Raw genomic sequence first — 18,780 nt, 5'->3', positions numbered from 1 at the left:
GAGCTCGTGGGGAAAACATGCGACAACAAAAGGGAAAATCAGCGAAGAAGTGACTAGAGTTCGCTAGAGTTGCCGAGTTCTCCTTTAAAACTGCAGTGAACCAAAGACAGTCTCAAGAACACGCTTTGAAATCGCTGGTGTTTCTGACGTCACAAACTACCTTGTAACCAATCAGATCAACGTGTGATCGTCAACCAGTGGATCTCTGAGCTGAGTGAGTGAGTGGAGGCGGGGCTCATTTTCATATTAATAGAACCGCATATACTAATTGAGAGTTGAGACAAGGGTGTTGAGTTACATTAAAGATATTTTAAGGCATGGTAAACGTCATTTTGGTGATCAAACATGTCATTTTGGTGATCAGGCATGAGTTTTAAGGGATAAAATGATTGACTACAGGGGGACTTTAAAGATTAATCTGCACTTGTAGAAATCATTATGGTTAAATACAGTGCAGGTAACAAGGAAGTGCAGAGAAACAATTAAGAACGCTTCAAACCTCAAAATACACACACATGCAAACAAGCGAACACAGGGGGTTGTTAAGGGTTTGGCACATGATTTTTCCATCAGAAATTGATCATATATTTTTGGTTTATATCAGCCTGCTTTGTTATATAATATGAAAACCAATAAACATGTCATTTCTGAGAGAAAAGATAGTGATACCAAAGTTTACAAGAGGGACACAATGAGCCTTTGTTAAGCTTTTGGTAAACTGGAGAATGCTAGAATAATTGTATGTGATGCTGGCTGAGCAACAGAAGAACAAACAAACTTAAAAAAAAATAATAATTAATACTAAAAAAATATTTTGCAATTTATTTGTTTTTTCTTGTTTTCCAGTACAAACATCTAAAACATTCATACAACACACATTGTTTATACATATATATATATATATATATATATATATATATATATATATATATATATATATATATATATATATATATATTAAAAAAATATTGTAAATAAGAGGGAATTACAAAATACTAAACTTAGTTCAAGTATTTATCTGACAAAATTATAAAAAAATAAAAAGAAACCTACAGGTTTTATTTTTTCTATGCAAAAAAATGCATAGAAAAATGAAGGTAAGAGGAAAAAAATACATAATCAGGTTTTCATATTTTGTGTGTTCATAATTTCTTTGTATAACAGACTGATTAAAAATGATGTTGCCACAATTTGGCATGTTTCCTTGCGATATTATCACAAATAAAACAATTTACTCCAAGCACAACTACGCAATATGCTTACAAAATATTTAACACATTTTTAATAACATTTGAATAAAGGGTGAAGATCTCAATTTTCCTTTCTGCACATCACTTTTGGCCACTACTGTACATATAAATAAAATGACAAAAAAAACCAGAAAAGTACTACATTGATTTACTTCTATATTTAAAAAAAAAAAAAAAAAAAAAAAAAAACATTTTTTTAATGTTTTTTTTTTTTTTTTTTTTTTTTTGCTTTGTTCTGTTTTTTCAAAACAGTGATTGTACTACTTTACTGCCTTATGAAGCATAAATCATGTTTTTATTTTGAGATGTGAAAAACAGTTTCACTGAGTGTGAACTCTGCAGTTTGTAGACGACATGCTTGTGTGTTTTCTGTGAGCAAATGTCGCCAAATAAGAGAGGTAAGACCGAGTCAGACCTATTAGTGAATTCCAGTATCATGACATCAGATTAGAAACGGAGCCAGGAGCCATTTTCAGCAGCGCTCCAAGGAATACGTGTGGTTTAGTTTTAGAGTAAACACGTGCGCGACATGACTGCATAGCTTTCTTTCAGAGAACAATCACGAAGTCTGCAAGACCTCAACAAGAAGAGAGAGAGAGAGAGAGAGAGAGAGAGAGAGAGAGAGAGAGAGAGAGAGAGAGAGAGAGAGAGAGAGAGAGAGAGAGAGAAATACAGGATGCATGAAGGATCACATAATAATCTAGCATTTCTGTGAACCTGTACAAACTCATTGTTTTCTGGATTTAGCTGACCAACAGACTGGTTTAAACTTAGGCTGGTCTAGTTTGGTGTTTTTTTACCTTATTCGCTGTTCAGGCTTGAAGACCAATTGGTTGACCGTCTGAACTCGCTCAGCCCAGCTGGAAGAACAGATACTGTAGATAAACCAGCTTAAACTAGCAAGATGGTCTCTTTCGGTAGGAATATGTAGAACATTTCAAGATAATGGAAAATACAGTCACATTTCTTGTTGGAGGGCAGATGGATTCAAACTCTGATGCAACAGCATGTAACGGTTCTTCCACTTAGTTATTCCCGTTATGAAGCTCATTATGACTCAGTAGGTAACTTTCATCAATTGGCATGAATCCAATCTGATATCAGATTCTGAGTTCTGTTGGTTGCACTTTATTTTAAGGTGCTCCTGCTACACTGAAATGACAAAAATAGGCCTACATATTTCAGATTTTTAATAAACAATGTGATATGTGTTTAGAGGTTATGATTAGTTGCTTGTAATTATGCATAATTTACTGTTAATACTATAGTGAGTACATATAACATAAGTAACAAGAACACTGTAAAATAGTGTTTCCATTCTGTGTACAGTATATGTACCACACATTTTGCAATCTGATTCATTCACATATTTGTTTGCATGTGCATTACATGCATTCTGAGCAAATCTTCGGCACATGTGCAGTCGCTGTGATTTTGCCAAATGCAACAAGTTCAACAACCCTACCCATAACTTAACCCTAAAATCAGAGGGAAATGAGAGGTGAATAACCCTGGTTTTAAGTCTAAACTTGACATAAACTGTAAACCTGTTCCTCAAATCTGATTGGTTGATGGGAGTGTTGATCCAGGAACATGTTGGACTTGGTGAAATCAGGATCTGCATTATATCTACCGCAAGCATGTTAGCCATTTCTGCCTTGATGTCATATCTAAAAAGAAAGCATTTTAGCAAATATTTAGTACATCGACCGTGTTTTAGGCTTGCTAAAGGTATTTTTGAATCCGAAATAATCAGATTCAAGCATTTACATGCTTATATTTTTCCTGTTGATTGGAATATTTTTTTAAGAGCTAGACGACCACAATTCATTCAGATCAGCTGTTTACATGAAGGCTTTTCAGTCCGAATGAACCATCAATACGATAATAAACAGATTATTTTGGTGCATGTATAGCCGGCGAAGCCACATCCAATGGAGCGCTTGGTCTTCTGTTCAATATTTAATCGAGCATGTCTCCGTCAGCATGAGATGTTTGTGTAGTGTGGAACACAAGTTTGCCCGAGACACAACAAGACGTCACGACGCGGTGGTCTCGGTGTCGCTGTGATTTATCTCCAGACTAGAGCCGTTCTCCACCATTAAATCAAATGATTAACAACTCGGACTCACTGGGAGATTATCTTGAACTGTTCGGATGTGAAGAGGGAGACCGAGCGGCACGGTAAATAATTCAACTATCACTTACGGTGAGAAACACAAGCGTGAAGATATTTCACTCCAGCCTCAGCGACCGGCTTGTTTGCTTTAATAATGACGGCTGGTTTCAAACGCGGAGGCCATTCGGCTGAGCTAATGAACTCCTCATCATCTCTATTTATGTGTGCCATTACATCTGAAGGTCTTGGAATAAAGAAGGTGAGTTGTCTTGGCTCGCAGCGCTGCTTGGCAGTAAACGCCGGGAGTCCCACATCGTTCCAGTCCTCTGTGTCCTTTGCTTTCCTACCTCAATTGTCAGTTACTCACAAATGGCCCGTTGGAGGCAACCAGCGAGGCCATATGGAGGGAGCAATGTGGGAATAAATTCTCATTACAGAGGTGCTGCTAACACAGGGCAAAATTGTTGCAGGGATACTAGTTTATAGACTCTCGGACAATTGGAACAAATGACTGGGAACGGGAGTTTACTGATTTGCTTACTTTACAGGTTCTTCATCAGTAGCTTCTTAGTCCTGATGAGGCTTTCAATACACAGATGCTGATGTGGCGCAAGCGTTTAAAACATTGATGACTTTGGGACTTTGGTTTCCTTTAGAGAGCCAGTCCAAATGTCTGTAGGATCTTTACCAAGGCCATTGCTTTTTAATTCAACTGGCAAAGCAGGCAATCTTACGAATGCACAGTTCGGACTGTGCAACATTGACACTCTTATTGAACTGAATTGAATAATGACACTATTAGCTTTCTGTAGAGCTGCTTTATACAGCTGAAATGGAATTGGTTTCATAATTGATGAATTCTGCAACATTAACACTGTTATTTTCCTGTTTATTTATGTGAAGCTGCTTTGACACAATCTGTGTTGTATAAAGCGCTCTATAAATAAATGTGACTTAACTTGACAATGACAAATACTTGAATGTCCAAAAAAGCCCTAAGTATCTCAAAATAAATAAAATCAATGGAACACAAAGATTGATGGATTGATGGATAGATTTGATTGAATGGATGGATGGATGGACGGACGGACGGACGGATGAATTGGATGGATGGATGGATGGATGGATGGATGGATGGATGGATGGATGGATGGATGGATGGATGGATGGATGGATGGATGGATGGATGGATGGATGGATGGATTGATTGATTGATTGATTGATTGATTGATTGATTGATTGATGGACGGATTAATTGAATTGATGGATGGATGGATGGATGGATGGATGGATGGATGGATGGATGGATGGATGGATGGATGGATGGATGGATGGATGGATGGATGGATTTGATTGGATGGATGGACGGACGGACGGACGGACGGACGGACTGACTGACTGATTGATTGATTGATTGAACATTGGGGTCTCTGGGACTCAAACATAAAGATAGTAAAGTTAATCCTAAGGGTCAAGAGAACTATAGTGTGTTGCTTAATAGCACTTTGTGTTGTGAAATAGTATTCCTGCGCTGTAGTGTGTCAGTATCTTACAGGCATGATTATAATTCATAAACAATGAGTCCCATCGTTAAAGAAAAAACAAAGAAGTCTAAAAGCTAGCCAGAGGCTTCGGGTAAGAGTTTAAATACAGTTTGGATTACATCATGTGTTTGCAGTTGTTTGCAAGGGCGTGATGAATGCTGTACACAAGTAGACAACATGAGACAAACAACAGCTGATGTAATGTAAGATTACAAAGGGCAAACAGATTGTTTGTCCTCCAAACATGGATCTACCAGATGTCTTTATTCAATGACTGTGAACAGAACACAACGCAGAACCATGTAGTGTTGGAGCATGTGCAAATATATATATATTATTACAGTATATAATGTAGTGGAATAAGTGTCCTGTTTATATTCATGTGCACAAATAAAGCAGTTCATGATCCAGAATCTGCAGTGACGCATTTCTTAGGTTCACGTTATTCCATCGCAAAACAAATAATAAGCTCACAAGATGTTTGTGTCAGAGTTCCTCTTTGATTTTTCTTTACTTTCAGCCATCAGATCAAGAGTGTGTTGATCATAGAGTCAAGAGACAGAGGGCATTAGAGAAATTCCTGCGTAGCGTATGTCTGCACACAGTCATATGGGTGTGATAGAGAGAGTTTGTAAAGCACGAGGACACAGCTCTTTCACCCTTGAGTGGGAGAACATAAAGCTCCTCTGTTCCCTGGACTCTGGGCTGGAGAAGTGACTCCTGTGTTCCCCTTCACAACTACTGACCCTTCGCACGCCGATCACCACCTAAAACATATTTACCAGGTTTGAATGCCCCATTATGTTCCTCGTGATAGTGTTTATTACGATATTGATAAGGTTAGAGGGCCACTGGGCTGCTTCTGGCTGTTGGTTTCGGGGTGGAAACGCAACGAACAGGGAACGTTCTTCCAGTAACGTTAATAGAACGTTCGTTCAAATTTCTGGACTTTAATAATGTTCTCAAAACATCAGCACAAAAACATGTATGCATCATTCATGGAACATTTTTTTTAAACATTTTTTTAAGTGTTTCTGTTTGTTTCAGAATGTTCAGAGAACATTCAAATGTAACGTTCCCATAATGTTTGAAGATGATACAATGGAATGTTCCCTTAAAGGGATAGTTCACTTTGAAATTCAATTTTGGTATGTTTTAGCTTACCTCAAGGGCATCCAAGATGTAGGTGTCTTTTTTTCCGCAGTAGTTTCAATTTTGATATTTTTAGGTCAAACTGTTCTTGTCTGTCAGTCATATAATGCAGGTCTGTGGTCACTGTCTCAAAGAGCATACACAGAGTCCAAATTAAACAATTCCCCATCATCCAAATTAAACAATTCCCCATCGTCCAAATTAAACAATTCCCCATCGTAAGTACACATTGATGGCCTAAGACACGAAACGAGCGGCTTGTGTGAGAAAACGAACAGTATTTATATTGTTTTTAGCTCTTATACACAGCCACGTCCAAGTGATCTGAGGGTGCTCGTGCATCCTGGTGTGTGACGTGTGTGCAGACTGGTGCATAGATATATACACTAGATGTCGCCGGAACGAATTCATTGGAACGAATGCCGTAGGCAAGGCGACTTCTAGTATATATATATCTATGCACCAGTCTGCGCACACGTCACACACCAGGATGCGCGAGCGCCCTCAGATCACTTGGACGTGGCTGTGTATAAGAGCTAAAAACAATATAAATACTGTTCGTTTTCTCACACAAGCCGCTCGTTTCGTGTCTTAGGCCATCAATGTGTACTTACGATGGGGAATTGTTTAATTTGGATGATGGGGAATTGTTTAATTTGGACTTCTCTGTGCATGCTCTTTGAGACAGTGACCACAGACCTGCATTATATGACTGACAGACAAGAACAGTTTGACCTAAAAATATCAAAATTGAAACTACTGCGGAAAAAAAGACACCTACATCTTGGATGCCCTTGAGGTAAGCTAAAACATACCAAAATGTAATTTCAAAGTGAACTATCCCTTTAATGTCCGTAAAACCAGGAAGAAAAAATGTTTTAAAAGATTAAAAAATTGGACATTTTGAATGTTCAGAGAACATACTCCAATAGATCAGTCCGTAAATGTTTACACTTTATTAAGGTCAAGGTCATGAATTGAATTTCGCATGATAATAAAACATATAGCTTGATGGTTACAGCTGTAAATGACAGTATTGTTTTGTGTTTTATAATGCAGCTCTTGGTGTATCCGTGCGCTTCTTTTAATTGCCTGACAGCATTACTACAGTTGGCAAGTGAAAACAGTTTTCATAACTTAATGGAAACATTAGCCAAACGTGTTTAGAACATATATTTGTTAGCTGGTAAAGCAGCTGTTGTCTCTCACACTTACCATGGTGACCCGAATCCCAAACCAGACAGATGAAGTCACGTCCCAGCCACCATTACTTTATCATGCCTTCATGCAGGCCAAGAATACTGAACTGAGCGTCTACAGACTTTCTCAAAGGCCAAGAAACCCAAGGAACAAGTTGTGTCTTTTTTAAAGTTTATACTATAGTATACACTGTGCTGCACTGCATCCCGCAATGAATGAGACCCATAAGCCCTTGTGCTTATTAATTATGGATGTTTGGGCACAGAATGAATACCTGGACAGGGATGGACTGAGACTCAGAATCAGCCGAACCTTCCCATGTGAAAGAGAAGTGCACTGTGTTGAAAGTGCACTTTTAGTATACTTCACATTCTACAGGAATATTGGTTACTCTTTATTTTAAAGTGTCCTTGTTACAGTGTAATTATACATTAGGGTTTGGATTGGGGTTTGGTTTAGGGTTAATTACATGTAATTATATATATATATATATATATATATATATATATATATATATATATATATATATATATATATATATGCAACATGTATAACAAGGACACTGCAAAATAAAGTGTTACTGGAATATTTCAAAAAAAGTAAAGAGTGTACTTAAACTTAAAGAGAAAGTACACTTTTTGAACTGTTTTTTAACACACTATGCTATCGTCTTTTCTTCTCTATTGTGCCGTATATCCGCGAGTGAAATGCTTCTGGAATAAGAACAAATGTGGGCGGGGCTTGATTGTGTCTGTGGGGAATTGATTGGCTGGTTGGATGGTTGTGGTTTGCTATTGGCTGATCTCATGCGAGTGACAGGTTGCCCCGCCCTCGTCATCAGAGAAGAGAAGAGATGATGTGCACAGATAATCGTTTGTAATAAATACTGTTGCAACTGTAGTAATTCTGTCAGGCAACTAAAACAGTCTTAAGTGCACAAAACGCTGTATTATAAAACACAAAACAGTGCTGTCATTTACAGAGCTGTAACCATTTATACGGTGACATCAACCCAGCTAACAAAAAAAATGCTCTAAAACCATTTAGCCAACATTCCCTTTAAGTCATGAAAATGTTATTTCTGAATGTTCTCCAAATGTCCTTTTTTTTTTTTTTTTTGGTCATACAAACGTGAAGGAAACATTCCATTTTATAATTCTTTAAACATTATGAGAATTATGCTTTCTTTTGAATGTTCTCTGAAAGTTCTGAAACAAGAACTAAAAATAATTTTAGAAGAACGTCCAACTATAACGTTTCAGAGAAAAGGTTCCATGATATATTGATAGATGTATACATTATGTTCTTGTGCTAACGTTTTGAGAACTTTATTAAAGACCAAATAACTTTGAATCAACGTTCTATAAACGTTACTGGAATACGTTTTCTCAGAAGATCGCTCCCTGTTAGCTGTGCGCACAGTAACTTAACTTGAACCCTGTTCAGAATGACTTCATTTCTGCATAATCCGGGCGCTGCAGAAGAACAGATGTTGCGCAGCGAGGGAAGGAGATTCGGAGAGAGACCCTAAGGCAGATCACACTGTAATCTTCCATCTGCACAACAGGAGTGTCCACCTCATGATCAGAGTTGGGTTTATAAAGGCCTGCTGAGTCGCAATACTGATACAGTTCATATGAATTTCAACATTTATTGTTTGTCTTTAAGTCTTTGAACGGGTTGGCACCAAAACACCTGGAGACATTAGAGAACTGGCGCTCCTCTGTGACGATCCTCTGATCAGTTTCTCTCAGTGGTTCCCAGATCCAGATTAAAACTCAAAGGCGAACGTGCTTTTTTAGTTGCCGCCCCCAAAACTTTGGAATTCATTGCCTTTTTGTATTAGATCTGCTCAGACCATTTCCAGGTTTGCATCTTTGTTGTTTTATGTTGTTTCCCTTGTTGTATGTCTGTTTTATTATTATTGATGTACAGAACTTTGGGCAACCTTGGTTGTATTGAAATGTGCTTAAAAAAAAAAAGTACAATATTTGATTTCACTGTAACTGTATGCTGTCGGGCAACTAAAGAGCTGTATTATAAAACGCAAAACAATACTGTCATTTACAGCTGTAACCATCAAGCTATATGTTTTATTATCACGGGGAATCCGATCCATGACCTTGACCTTGCTAAAGTCATTTACCGGCACTGAAACATCAGAAACACAGCCCACGTGAAGTTTGATACGATATAATAGACAGTCAGTGATATAAAGAACATATGCTTCACTGTGATGGTGCCGACTTTATTGGTTATACTCCATAAAACAATTTGATTTAAGCTGGAAGCTGGAAAATATGCTCACCTTCATAACTCATACTAGGAGTTGTATTACACGTCGCCTCTGTGTTAGTGCAAATCGAGTGTCTAAAGCAGAGGACATCAGTGATGTTTATAACAGGAGACGCTGTAATGCGAATGATCCCATCATTACTCTACGAATGGTGAGAATGGTCTGAGAAAGAAAGAGAGCATTTATTGTCGTCTTCAGGAATCTGATCTGGGATCGGACACGTGCTCGGCTCTGCTTAAATGTGTGCCTAACTGAGAATCAAGTTATTAGCCTGACAAAGTAGTGTTGTTCTCTGATTGTGATCTGCAAGTCAGTGCAGTTTCTGGGGAAAATCCCAGTCTGGAAATATCTCATCCCAGAACAACACTGCGCCCTGCTGGACCAAACACTCCGTACACTCATTCATGAAGCCCGAAGAGGAAACAAGTGTGTTTAATGGTTCATTTAGATGCTAACTCATTACAGTCAAGAATCTGTAGCACTCGTTTCGGTAACACTTTGCAATAAGGTTCATTAGTTAACATCAATGTACACTGTAAAAAGTGAATAGTTGGATCAACTTAAAAAAATTACTTCAATTGGTAACACCGAAAGAAATTACGTTTTCTCAACTTAAATGATCACATTTTATCGTGAAAATCTGATAATTTAAGTTGAGAAAACTTAATTTCTTTAGGTGTTACCAATTGAAGTAATTGTTTTAAGTTGATCCAACTGTTCACTTTTTACAGTGTATGAAGAGCAATACATGTGTTACAGTATTTATTAATCTTTCTTAATGTTAGTTCATAAAAATACAGCTGTTCATTGTTTGCTCATGTTAGTTCACAGTGCATTAACTAATGTTAACAAATACAACCTTTGATTTGAATAACGTATAAGTAAATGTTGTAATTAATAAGATTAACAAATGCTGAAGAAATATTGTTCATGGTTCATGTTAACTAGTTAACTAATGGTAACTAATGAACCTTATTATAAAGTGTTAGCCTAGTTTTATATCACATGGAAACCCAGTCTAAAAATTCTTCGAAAATAGTCTAGATTTACACAATTCCCTTTTCATGAATATATTACAGGAATCTGCGGCTCTGCGTTCTTCAATACATGTGATGCACTTACACTCACAAAGTGACCTGACAAAACACAAACAGGCCCCTCCATTTAACTCAACATGTTCTACACATTATACACACAGTGTATCTGAAATTAAAACAAAATAGGTCAAATTTAATTAATTAATAGAGCAACCTGTCTATTAGCCATTTCTGATTACTAAATAAGTCGTTTTATATTACACTCACTTGAGTAGTTTCTAGCAGATCAAATAATAACTAGAACAAATATATATTCACTACAAAATTAAAATGTTTAAAAATAATTTCATAGACTATGCTCATAAAAAAAAGCTATTTCTTCCTAAAATAACATTTTATAACTATTAATATTTACTTATGAAATTTCTAGGATGTTCTGTATATTTCATCAAAATTCCCTTGTATGTTTTATACATTGCATTAAAATTATCCACAATTTACACATTTCCTGATATTTCCAGCTTTTCCCTGATTGCTAATCAAATCTACATAAAGTAATTTCTAATTTAATGCTGTCACATAACAGCAAAAATAGGCTTAAATATACACAAAACTCAAAGACACATACATAAAAAACACACAAAAAGAAAAAAAACACGTCATCTTTCAGCTACATCACGTCACGATCAGCGGAGGCCAGACACATGTTTCCCGCTCGGCCTGTGTGTGTTTCCCGTACGCCGCTGTAACTCGCTGCTTCACTACTATAGTACGATACATCGCTGAAGAAATCAACTAGCTCTAGTCACGACTGTTTCCCGAAACCGTATTGTCAAAAATTGGTCGTTCAACCACATTGGTTAATGACGTCACGCAGGTGTTGGAGTAATAACTACTGTTAATGAATCTGTTAGAGATCGAATTAACGCTAGATGGTTTGCTATAAATTACAGACATGACATCTGAGGACCATTTCTCATTTTTCTCATTATTTTGCTTTATCTCCAGATTCAGTCATAGACTCGTTCTTACACTAGAGCTCGTTCACACATGCGCACTCTTCAACAACGACACTTTAAATCTCTTGACAAACTAAAAGACGTAAATGACATTTGTATGTATTCTAAATAAGAGACACAGATTGTACTGAATGTCAGCTTGCTTATTTTGCTCAAGATGAGGATTTATTGAGTCCACATGTCATGCAAACTAGAGACTCTTCTTCTAACCACAGGTGGAGATCTGTCGTTCACACACACAACTCTGCGATGCTGTTTGCAAATGTTCGTTGGAACGATGGTTTCGGGAAACACCGACTCGTTGAACTGCTGATAACGACGGAACTTGTGTAAAACAACTGTGTTTTTCAGAGAAACAAGTATGTGAACTCTGCATGTTTCCTAAATATCTGCAAACACATTATGGTATCTGTGTGCTTTAGTAGAGTGAAAAAGTTATTCAGCACCTTTACCGATGCTTTTGGGAAACACACCCCTGCTCTACTGATGACTGGTTGTGTGTTGGTGTTTCACATGGTGTTGTCATAGGAGGGTGTGGAGTACTGTGGGGTCTGCGGGGTCTGAGGGCCCTGTAAGGACCCCAGGGCTGCCTGCTGCGCTGCCTGCTGAACGTGAGGGTTCTTCCAGGCGCCGGAGACCCACTCCTCCTGCGCTTTACTCATGCTCCCGCCACTGCCTCGGTAGAAGTTATGAACCTGCCAAACACAGAACGATGAGGATGAGCAGGACAATAATGTTGGTCAGCGTCAGTTTTATACGGGAGATTATTTACAGCATGGAATAACAAAATTAAAAAGGTTACTGTGACTTTTTTTTATTTCACATTTCTTACTTTTTTTTTTTTTTTTTTTTTTTTAGATATATAAACTTGCAATTGCGAGATAAAAAAACTTGTAAGAAAAGTCTGAATTGTGTGATTAAAAAAGTTTAAATTAGTATTTTTAGTTTTTCATTCCATGATGAAAAAAAAAAGTGAGATGTACAGTAAAAAAAAAATGTGAGAAACAGTCAGTATTGTGAGATGTAAGCTCAGAACTCAGAGAAAAAAGTCAGAATTTAGAGGGTGGAAAATTTCAGAATTGTGAGGTATAAAATAAATTGAGAAAATTCAGAGGAAAAAAGTCAGAATTGTAAAAGATTTTGAGAAAAAAAAGGCAGAATTGTGAGATGTACAAAAAAAAAAAGTTAGGGTTAGGAGAAAAAAAAAGTAAGGATTGGGAGATATAAAAAACAGTCAGTATTATGAGATCAAAAGTCGCAATTACTTTTTTAATTTTTTTTCGTGGCGGAAACAAGCTTCCATGATAGGTCGATTATCACCAATTTTGACTGGCTTCTGATTGGCCTTTCAGACACAAACACTAAGGTAAATAACTGATTTACTCTCGCATCTAATTAACAACCACTACTATAGCTGTAAAGACGTCTATACACACGTCAGCTAAACGAGCTGATACAGTGAACGGGTAATGACCCGTCCCGCTGAGATACATGTGTGTGTGTGTGTGTGTGTGTGTGTGTGTGTGTGTGTGCGCATCGGTACCTTCGTGAGCGCGATGAAGCAGATAGCAGCGACTGCGGTGAACATGAGCGTGGGGATCAGCATGATGATGGAGGCAAAGATACTCGTGCCAAAGAAGGAGATGGTGCCCAACCAGCCACTGAAACACCACACACACATAATGCCATCACACACACACCATGCCATCACACACACATCATGCCATCACACACACATCATGCCATCACGGATATTACATGTGCATTAAACACAATACAGTAATAGATGCAGTACTCTAGTGTCCGCAGGCAGAGGTTAGTGTTAGCGTTCAGAATCCTGATATTTGGGAATAATATGTGGATGCATTTGCACTTAAAGGGTCTTACCAAACACCCCATCCTGGAATACCAATGGCCTGAATTATAGAAATGAAAAGTTGTGCCATGAAGACGAAGAAGAATGCCATGAAGTAGAACGAGCTGTCAGTCCTGAAAAACAACACAGAACTATAATTATCTAAACCATAATGATATATAAGTAATGGATCAGTTGTTGATGTTGTTATTATTATTATTATTTATTAAATTAATATAAATGAATAATGAAATACATGCGTTATTCATTTACCATATTATAATGATGATAACCATTATTATTATTATTATTATTTAAATAATATTAATATATAATATATATTTAATAAATAAATACATTAATTATAAATTTACCATATTACAGATAAACAAATACATAACAGTTATCTAAACCTTAATGCATCAGTTGTTGTTATTATTATTATTATTATTATTATTATTATTATTGTTGTTGTTATTTATTAAATTAATATAAATACATCTATATTTATAATTTATATTTTATTAAATAAATAAATAATGGATTCATTATATATTTATAATATGATGATAATAACCATAATTATTAAAATTCTAAAAAAAAAATATATATATATATATATATATATATATATATATGAATAATAATAATAATAATAATAATAATAATAATGGATTTATTGTACATATGATGATGATTATAATCAGATATTAATCAATGTCATAAAATTATCAAAAATAATAATAAATAACGATATATAGAAATATAATAATCACTTTATAAAATCTGAACAATTCAATAATTTGCTGATGCACTAGTAGGTACTAGTAGGTATGCTCACTTGAAGGCATTGTAAATGGATCTGAACCAGCACACATATGAACAAGGGGTGAAGAGAACGACCCATATGATGGACATGCCGAAGTTCGTCACTCCTCCTCCACCGAACATCCACGCCATACAGCCGAAGAAGTTCACCAGCAGGGTGGCGCCGTACACTGCACACAAGAGCAGATCTCACGCCATAACTCTACACAACTCTACGCATTATTTGCACAGATGCAAACAGATGTGTGTTTGAGAGAGAGCGAGCAGAAACCCTTCATTTCCCAAGAGTGTGCAAGAGAATAATGCGCTATATGATGATCACACACCACACACCACTTCAGAGAGAGAGAGAGAGAGAGAGAGAGAGAGAATGCAGCTGTCAACAGAGTAAATGCTTCATCAAGCAGAGAAACCTGGAGACCCACATTACACACATATTGCATTGCATTTGCACAAAGGTTATAATGCACATGATTATGAGCGAACTAAAGCCATAGCAGTGTCATCAATGAATGAGGCTGACAGACACTAGAAACACACAACTGTGACATGCAGTCGACTCCATGAAATCGCACAAAGAACAAAATAATGCTTTGTTCCATGCCATGAAAAATATTTAAAAAAAGAAATTCTTACAAAAAAAGAAAAAGAATGATACAATATTCTAAACAAAAAAAGCATGCAATTTCACTCAAAAGCAACACATAAAGAATACCTTAAGAGGGATCAGCTACAGGTAGTATCTACAGCAAGAGATGACATTAATTAATGTATATATTTACAATAATATAATGTATATATATATATATTTGTTATAAATACTGGATCCACATCATTTCTGAAACCATCCTTAAGGACCTCTGGAAGAAAATACGCTCAATGATTCCTTTAGTGCAGAGAACAAATGCATCACCAATAATGTGATTAAAATGAAAATAAAGCTTCTTTATTGGCGTTGACAGTTTTAAGGCGCACCGCAATGCATAATTAACATGATAATAAACACCTGACTTTTACATTTGGTGACATGGTTAGATTCAGATGGTAAATATCATAAATCAAAGTTGGTGTCCATGTTAATTACCATAATAGATAATCACCATATTTATAATGAAATCATCATATATTTTTTTTTAAATATGATATTATTAATATAATACAATATCAAATGTATTCATTACTACTGTACAACTTTATTACATTATTCAGTGCTTTCAGAATATTTACTTTTTTAAATAAGTTTGTTTCTGTTATTTATAAAATGAACACATATTAATGACAGTATATTTATTGAACAGAAATCGATTATTTTATTTATCAAAATAAACAGATTTTTTTTTTTTTTGCTAAAGTGATTGTTTTGAACGGGTATTAACTAAGACAGACTTTATTAAAATCATATAATTTTAGCTAAAGTATTTGTATCAGTTCTGTCTTTTGTCCGTGCTGGTTTAACCCCGTGTGTCTGTAAAAGACTTCGCCACCTCTTACATTTATACCATTGTTAAACAAAGCAAACCACTTTTATGATTTATTTTCACACAAAATGTGTTGCTCCATCAATGCTCAAAAATAAATCATAAATACAAATAATAATTATATATACACTCACCTAAAGGATTATTAGGAACACCTGTTCAATTTCTCATTAATGCAATTAGCTAACCAACCAATCACATGGCAGTTGCTTCAATGCATTTAGGGGTGTGGTCCTGGTCAAGACAATCTCCTGAACTCCACACTGAATGTCAGAATGGGAAAGAAAGGTGATTTAAGCAATTTTGAGCGTGGCATGGTTGTTGGTGCCAGACGGGCCGGTCTGAGTATTTCACAATCTGCTCAGTTACTGGGATTTTCACGCACAACCATTTCTAGGGCTTACAAAGAATGGTGTGAAAAGGGAAAAACATCCAGTATGTGGCAGTCCTGTGGGCGAAAATGCCTTGTTGATGCTAGAGGTCAGAGGAGAATGGGCCGACTGATTCAAGCTGATAGAAGAGCAACTTTGACTGAAATAACCACTCGTTACAACCGAGGTATGCAGCAAAGCATTTGTGAAGCCACAACACACACAACCTTGAGGCGGATGGGCTACAACAGCAGAAGACCCCACCGGGTACCACTCATCTCCACTACAAATAGGAAAAAGAGGCTACAATTTGCACGAGCTCACCAAAATTGGACAGTTGAAGACTGGAAAAATGTTGCCTGGTCTGATGAGTCTCGATTTCTGTTGAGACATTCAGATGGTAGAGTCAGAATTTGGCGTAAACAGAATGAGAACATGGATCCATCATGCCTTGTTATCACTGTGCAGGCTGGTGGTGGTGGTGTAATGGTGTGGGGGATGTTTTCTTGGCACACTTTAGGCCCCTTAGTGCCAATTGGGCATCGTTTAAATGCCACGGCCTACCTGAGCATTGTTTCTGACCATGTCCATCCCTTTATGACCACCATGTACCCATCCTCTGATGGCTACTTCCAGCAGGATAATGCACCATGTCACAAAGCTCGAATCATTTCAAATTGGTTTCTTGAACATGACAATGAGTTCACTGTACTAAAATGGCCCCCACAGTCACCAGATCTCAACCCAATAGAGCATCTTTGGGATGTGGTGGAACGGGAGCTTCGTGCCCTGGATGTGCATCCCACAAATCTCCATCAACTGCAAGATGCTATCCTATCAATATGGGCCAACATTTCTAAAGAATGCTTTCAGCACCTTGTTGAATCAATGCCACGTAGAATTAAAGCAGTTCTGAAGGCGAAAGGGGGTCAAACACAGTATTAGTATGGTGTTCCTAATAATCCTTTAGGTGAGTGTATATATATCTCTGTAATCACACACTAAAGCACATTTTTCTGCAGTGAACCCTATATTTATTTGATTTTTTCCACATGATTCTCCAGACCTCCTGCAGTTCCACCTCACACCACTAGGGGAGTGATCAGTGGAGTGGATGTTCATCTGAACACTTAACTAAACTCAACAGAGTATTTGTGAACTAGACCTGAATATGATCGATATGTAAGTTTGTAGTCCAGACTCACAGATCCACAGGTAGTAGAGTCTCTTGCACATGGTGCGGTGCTGGTCAGGAATCTCCTCAAAGTCCTGATGGAAACACGGCCTTAGAGGAATAAAGCCAGGCAGAGGAGGGAAGTTGTTTTCTGCAGGACAGACATAAAGCAGTGCATCAATGTGAAATACAGCTGCTTATCGTTGAGCTATTAATGTCATGAATTAGATACATGGACTTACCAGCCATTGGGAAACGGGCGATGAATATTAGTTCTTCAGAGCTGTCAATCTATCAAACCTACATATGAAGAGAAGAGAAGGGACAAATACTGTACGGTAATATTCTGCACATTTTTAGTTTTACTGCCCAGGAATAAGTAAGTGAGTTGTCACAATGTTACCTACTATAAACATCAACCATCAAAAAGTCTTACAATTATTTAAATTTAATTAGATTAAAATTATTTTAATTAAAAGCAGGGGTGGGAATCACGATAAGATATGATCATGATTCTTAAGCCACAGTACAATATTATTGCACTTTCAAACTTGAGTATATTGCAATTAAATATATTATCTGCAAAATGTCCCCAAAAGAAAACTTTGTCCACATCCTTGTTCGACATTTTCCTTCCTCATATATTAGACATATTTCATAGAAATGACAGAAGCCAAATAAACATGTTTGCACATTACAATGTCTGCACACTTAATTAAATGTAATTGTTTTTACAATGCATTTAGTTTGAAGCAATTTTACAAAGAAAAACCTTACTAAACCCCTAATGAACAAGCTAAAGGTGATGCTATACTCAAAATAAATAAAACTAGCCTAAATAAGTGGGTTATTTGTAACTCTTATCTGGTCTACAGTAAATAGCCTACACTTTTGAAACAAAAAACAAGTCATGAAACAATAACCTTAGATAAATAACCCTTGACGATTTCCCTGTGTGACAAACATGTTCTTCAACAATCTGAAGTTCAACATTGTATTGCATCCTGTAAAATAAAGTATTGAAGTATCTTAAAGCTAACGTGTGTATGTCTCAGAGTCTTCTGTCGGAGTGTGTTAAGAGCTCTTGGATTAAGAGGAAGGATCACAGATAGTGTTTTCTAAAGTGACCCATATTGACACATTAACGTGCATCTCAAAGCAGAGCGCAACATTTACTACCTTTACACGAGTGTTTACAACCCTAATGTTGCATTTGTTTGATTTCCGTCTATTTACTTCAAACCCTGAGCAAATGAGATTCATCCGTCATGTCAGCTCGCTAAGCCGGGCATTAACACAGCCTGAATGAAGAGGAATAATCGCCTTACCTTCTCCTGCGCACCTTCTGCGCTCCTCTCACAACAGCATGGCTTTCTGGTGAATAGCCGAACACTTACTCATACTAAATAAAACACCGTGCACACACTACAGTGAGCAGAGATGCTCGTTTCTTGAGA

At 36.8% G+C, this 18,780-nt stretch overlaps 1 protein-coding gene across 3 annotated transcripts in view; it reads right to left on the bottom strand.

Moving 5' to 3' along the window:
- Nucleotides 1–9,964: 9,964 nt before the first annotated feature.
- scamp5b (secretory carrier membrane protein 5b) overlaps nt 9,965–18,780 on the bottom strand; it is an 8,912-nt gene continuing 96 nt past the window's right edge. The window contains exons 1-8 of one of the 3 annotated variants that reach the window (XR_013821447.1): nt 18,652–18,780; nt 17,566–17,623; nt 17,355–17,474; nt 14,314–14,470; nt 13,505–13,606; nt 13,161–13,278; nt 10,391–12,312; nt 9,978–10,120 (exon numbers count right to left, since the gene is read on the bottom strand). The exon at nt 18,652–18,780 is cut by the window's right edge and continues 82 nt beyond it. Coding sequence is in view for 1 of the 3 variants with exons in the window: in XM_079873403.1 (XP_079729529.1) it covers nt 12,127–12,312; nt 13,161–13,278; nt 13,505–13,606; nt 14,314–14,470; nt 17,355–17,474; nt 17,566–17,572 (690 nt within the window). In the remaining 2 variants the exon portion in view is untranslated. Of the gene's footprint in view, nt 12,313–13,160; nt 13,279–13,504; nt 13,607–14,313; nt 14,471–17,354; nt 17,475–17,565; nt 17,624–18,651 lie in introns of all 3 variants that reach the window. The other 2 variants (XR_013821448.1, XM_079873403.1) reach the window with 2 other exon arrangements.

This window comes from Squalius cephalus (assembly GCF_949319135.1).
Source record: "Squalius cephalus genome assembly, chromosome: 6".
Lineage (NCBI taxonomy): Eukaryota > Metazoa > Chordata > Actinopteri > Cypriniformes > Leuciscidae > Squalius > Squalius cephalus.
Note: the sequence above shows the minus strand (reverse complement) of the source record. Positions and strands in the feature narration are given on the sequence as shown.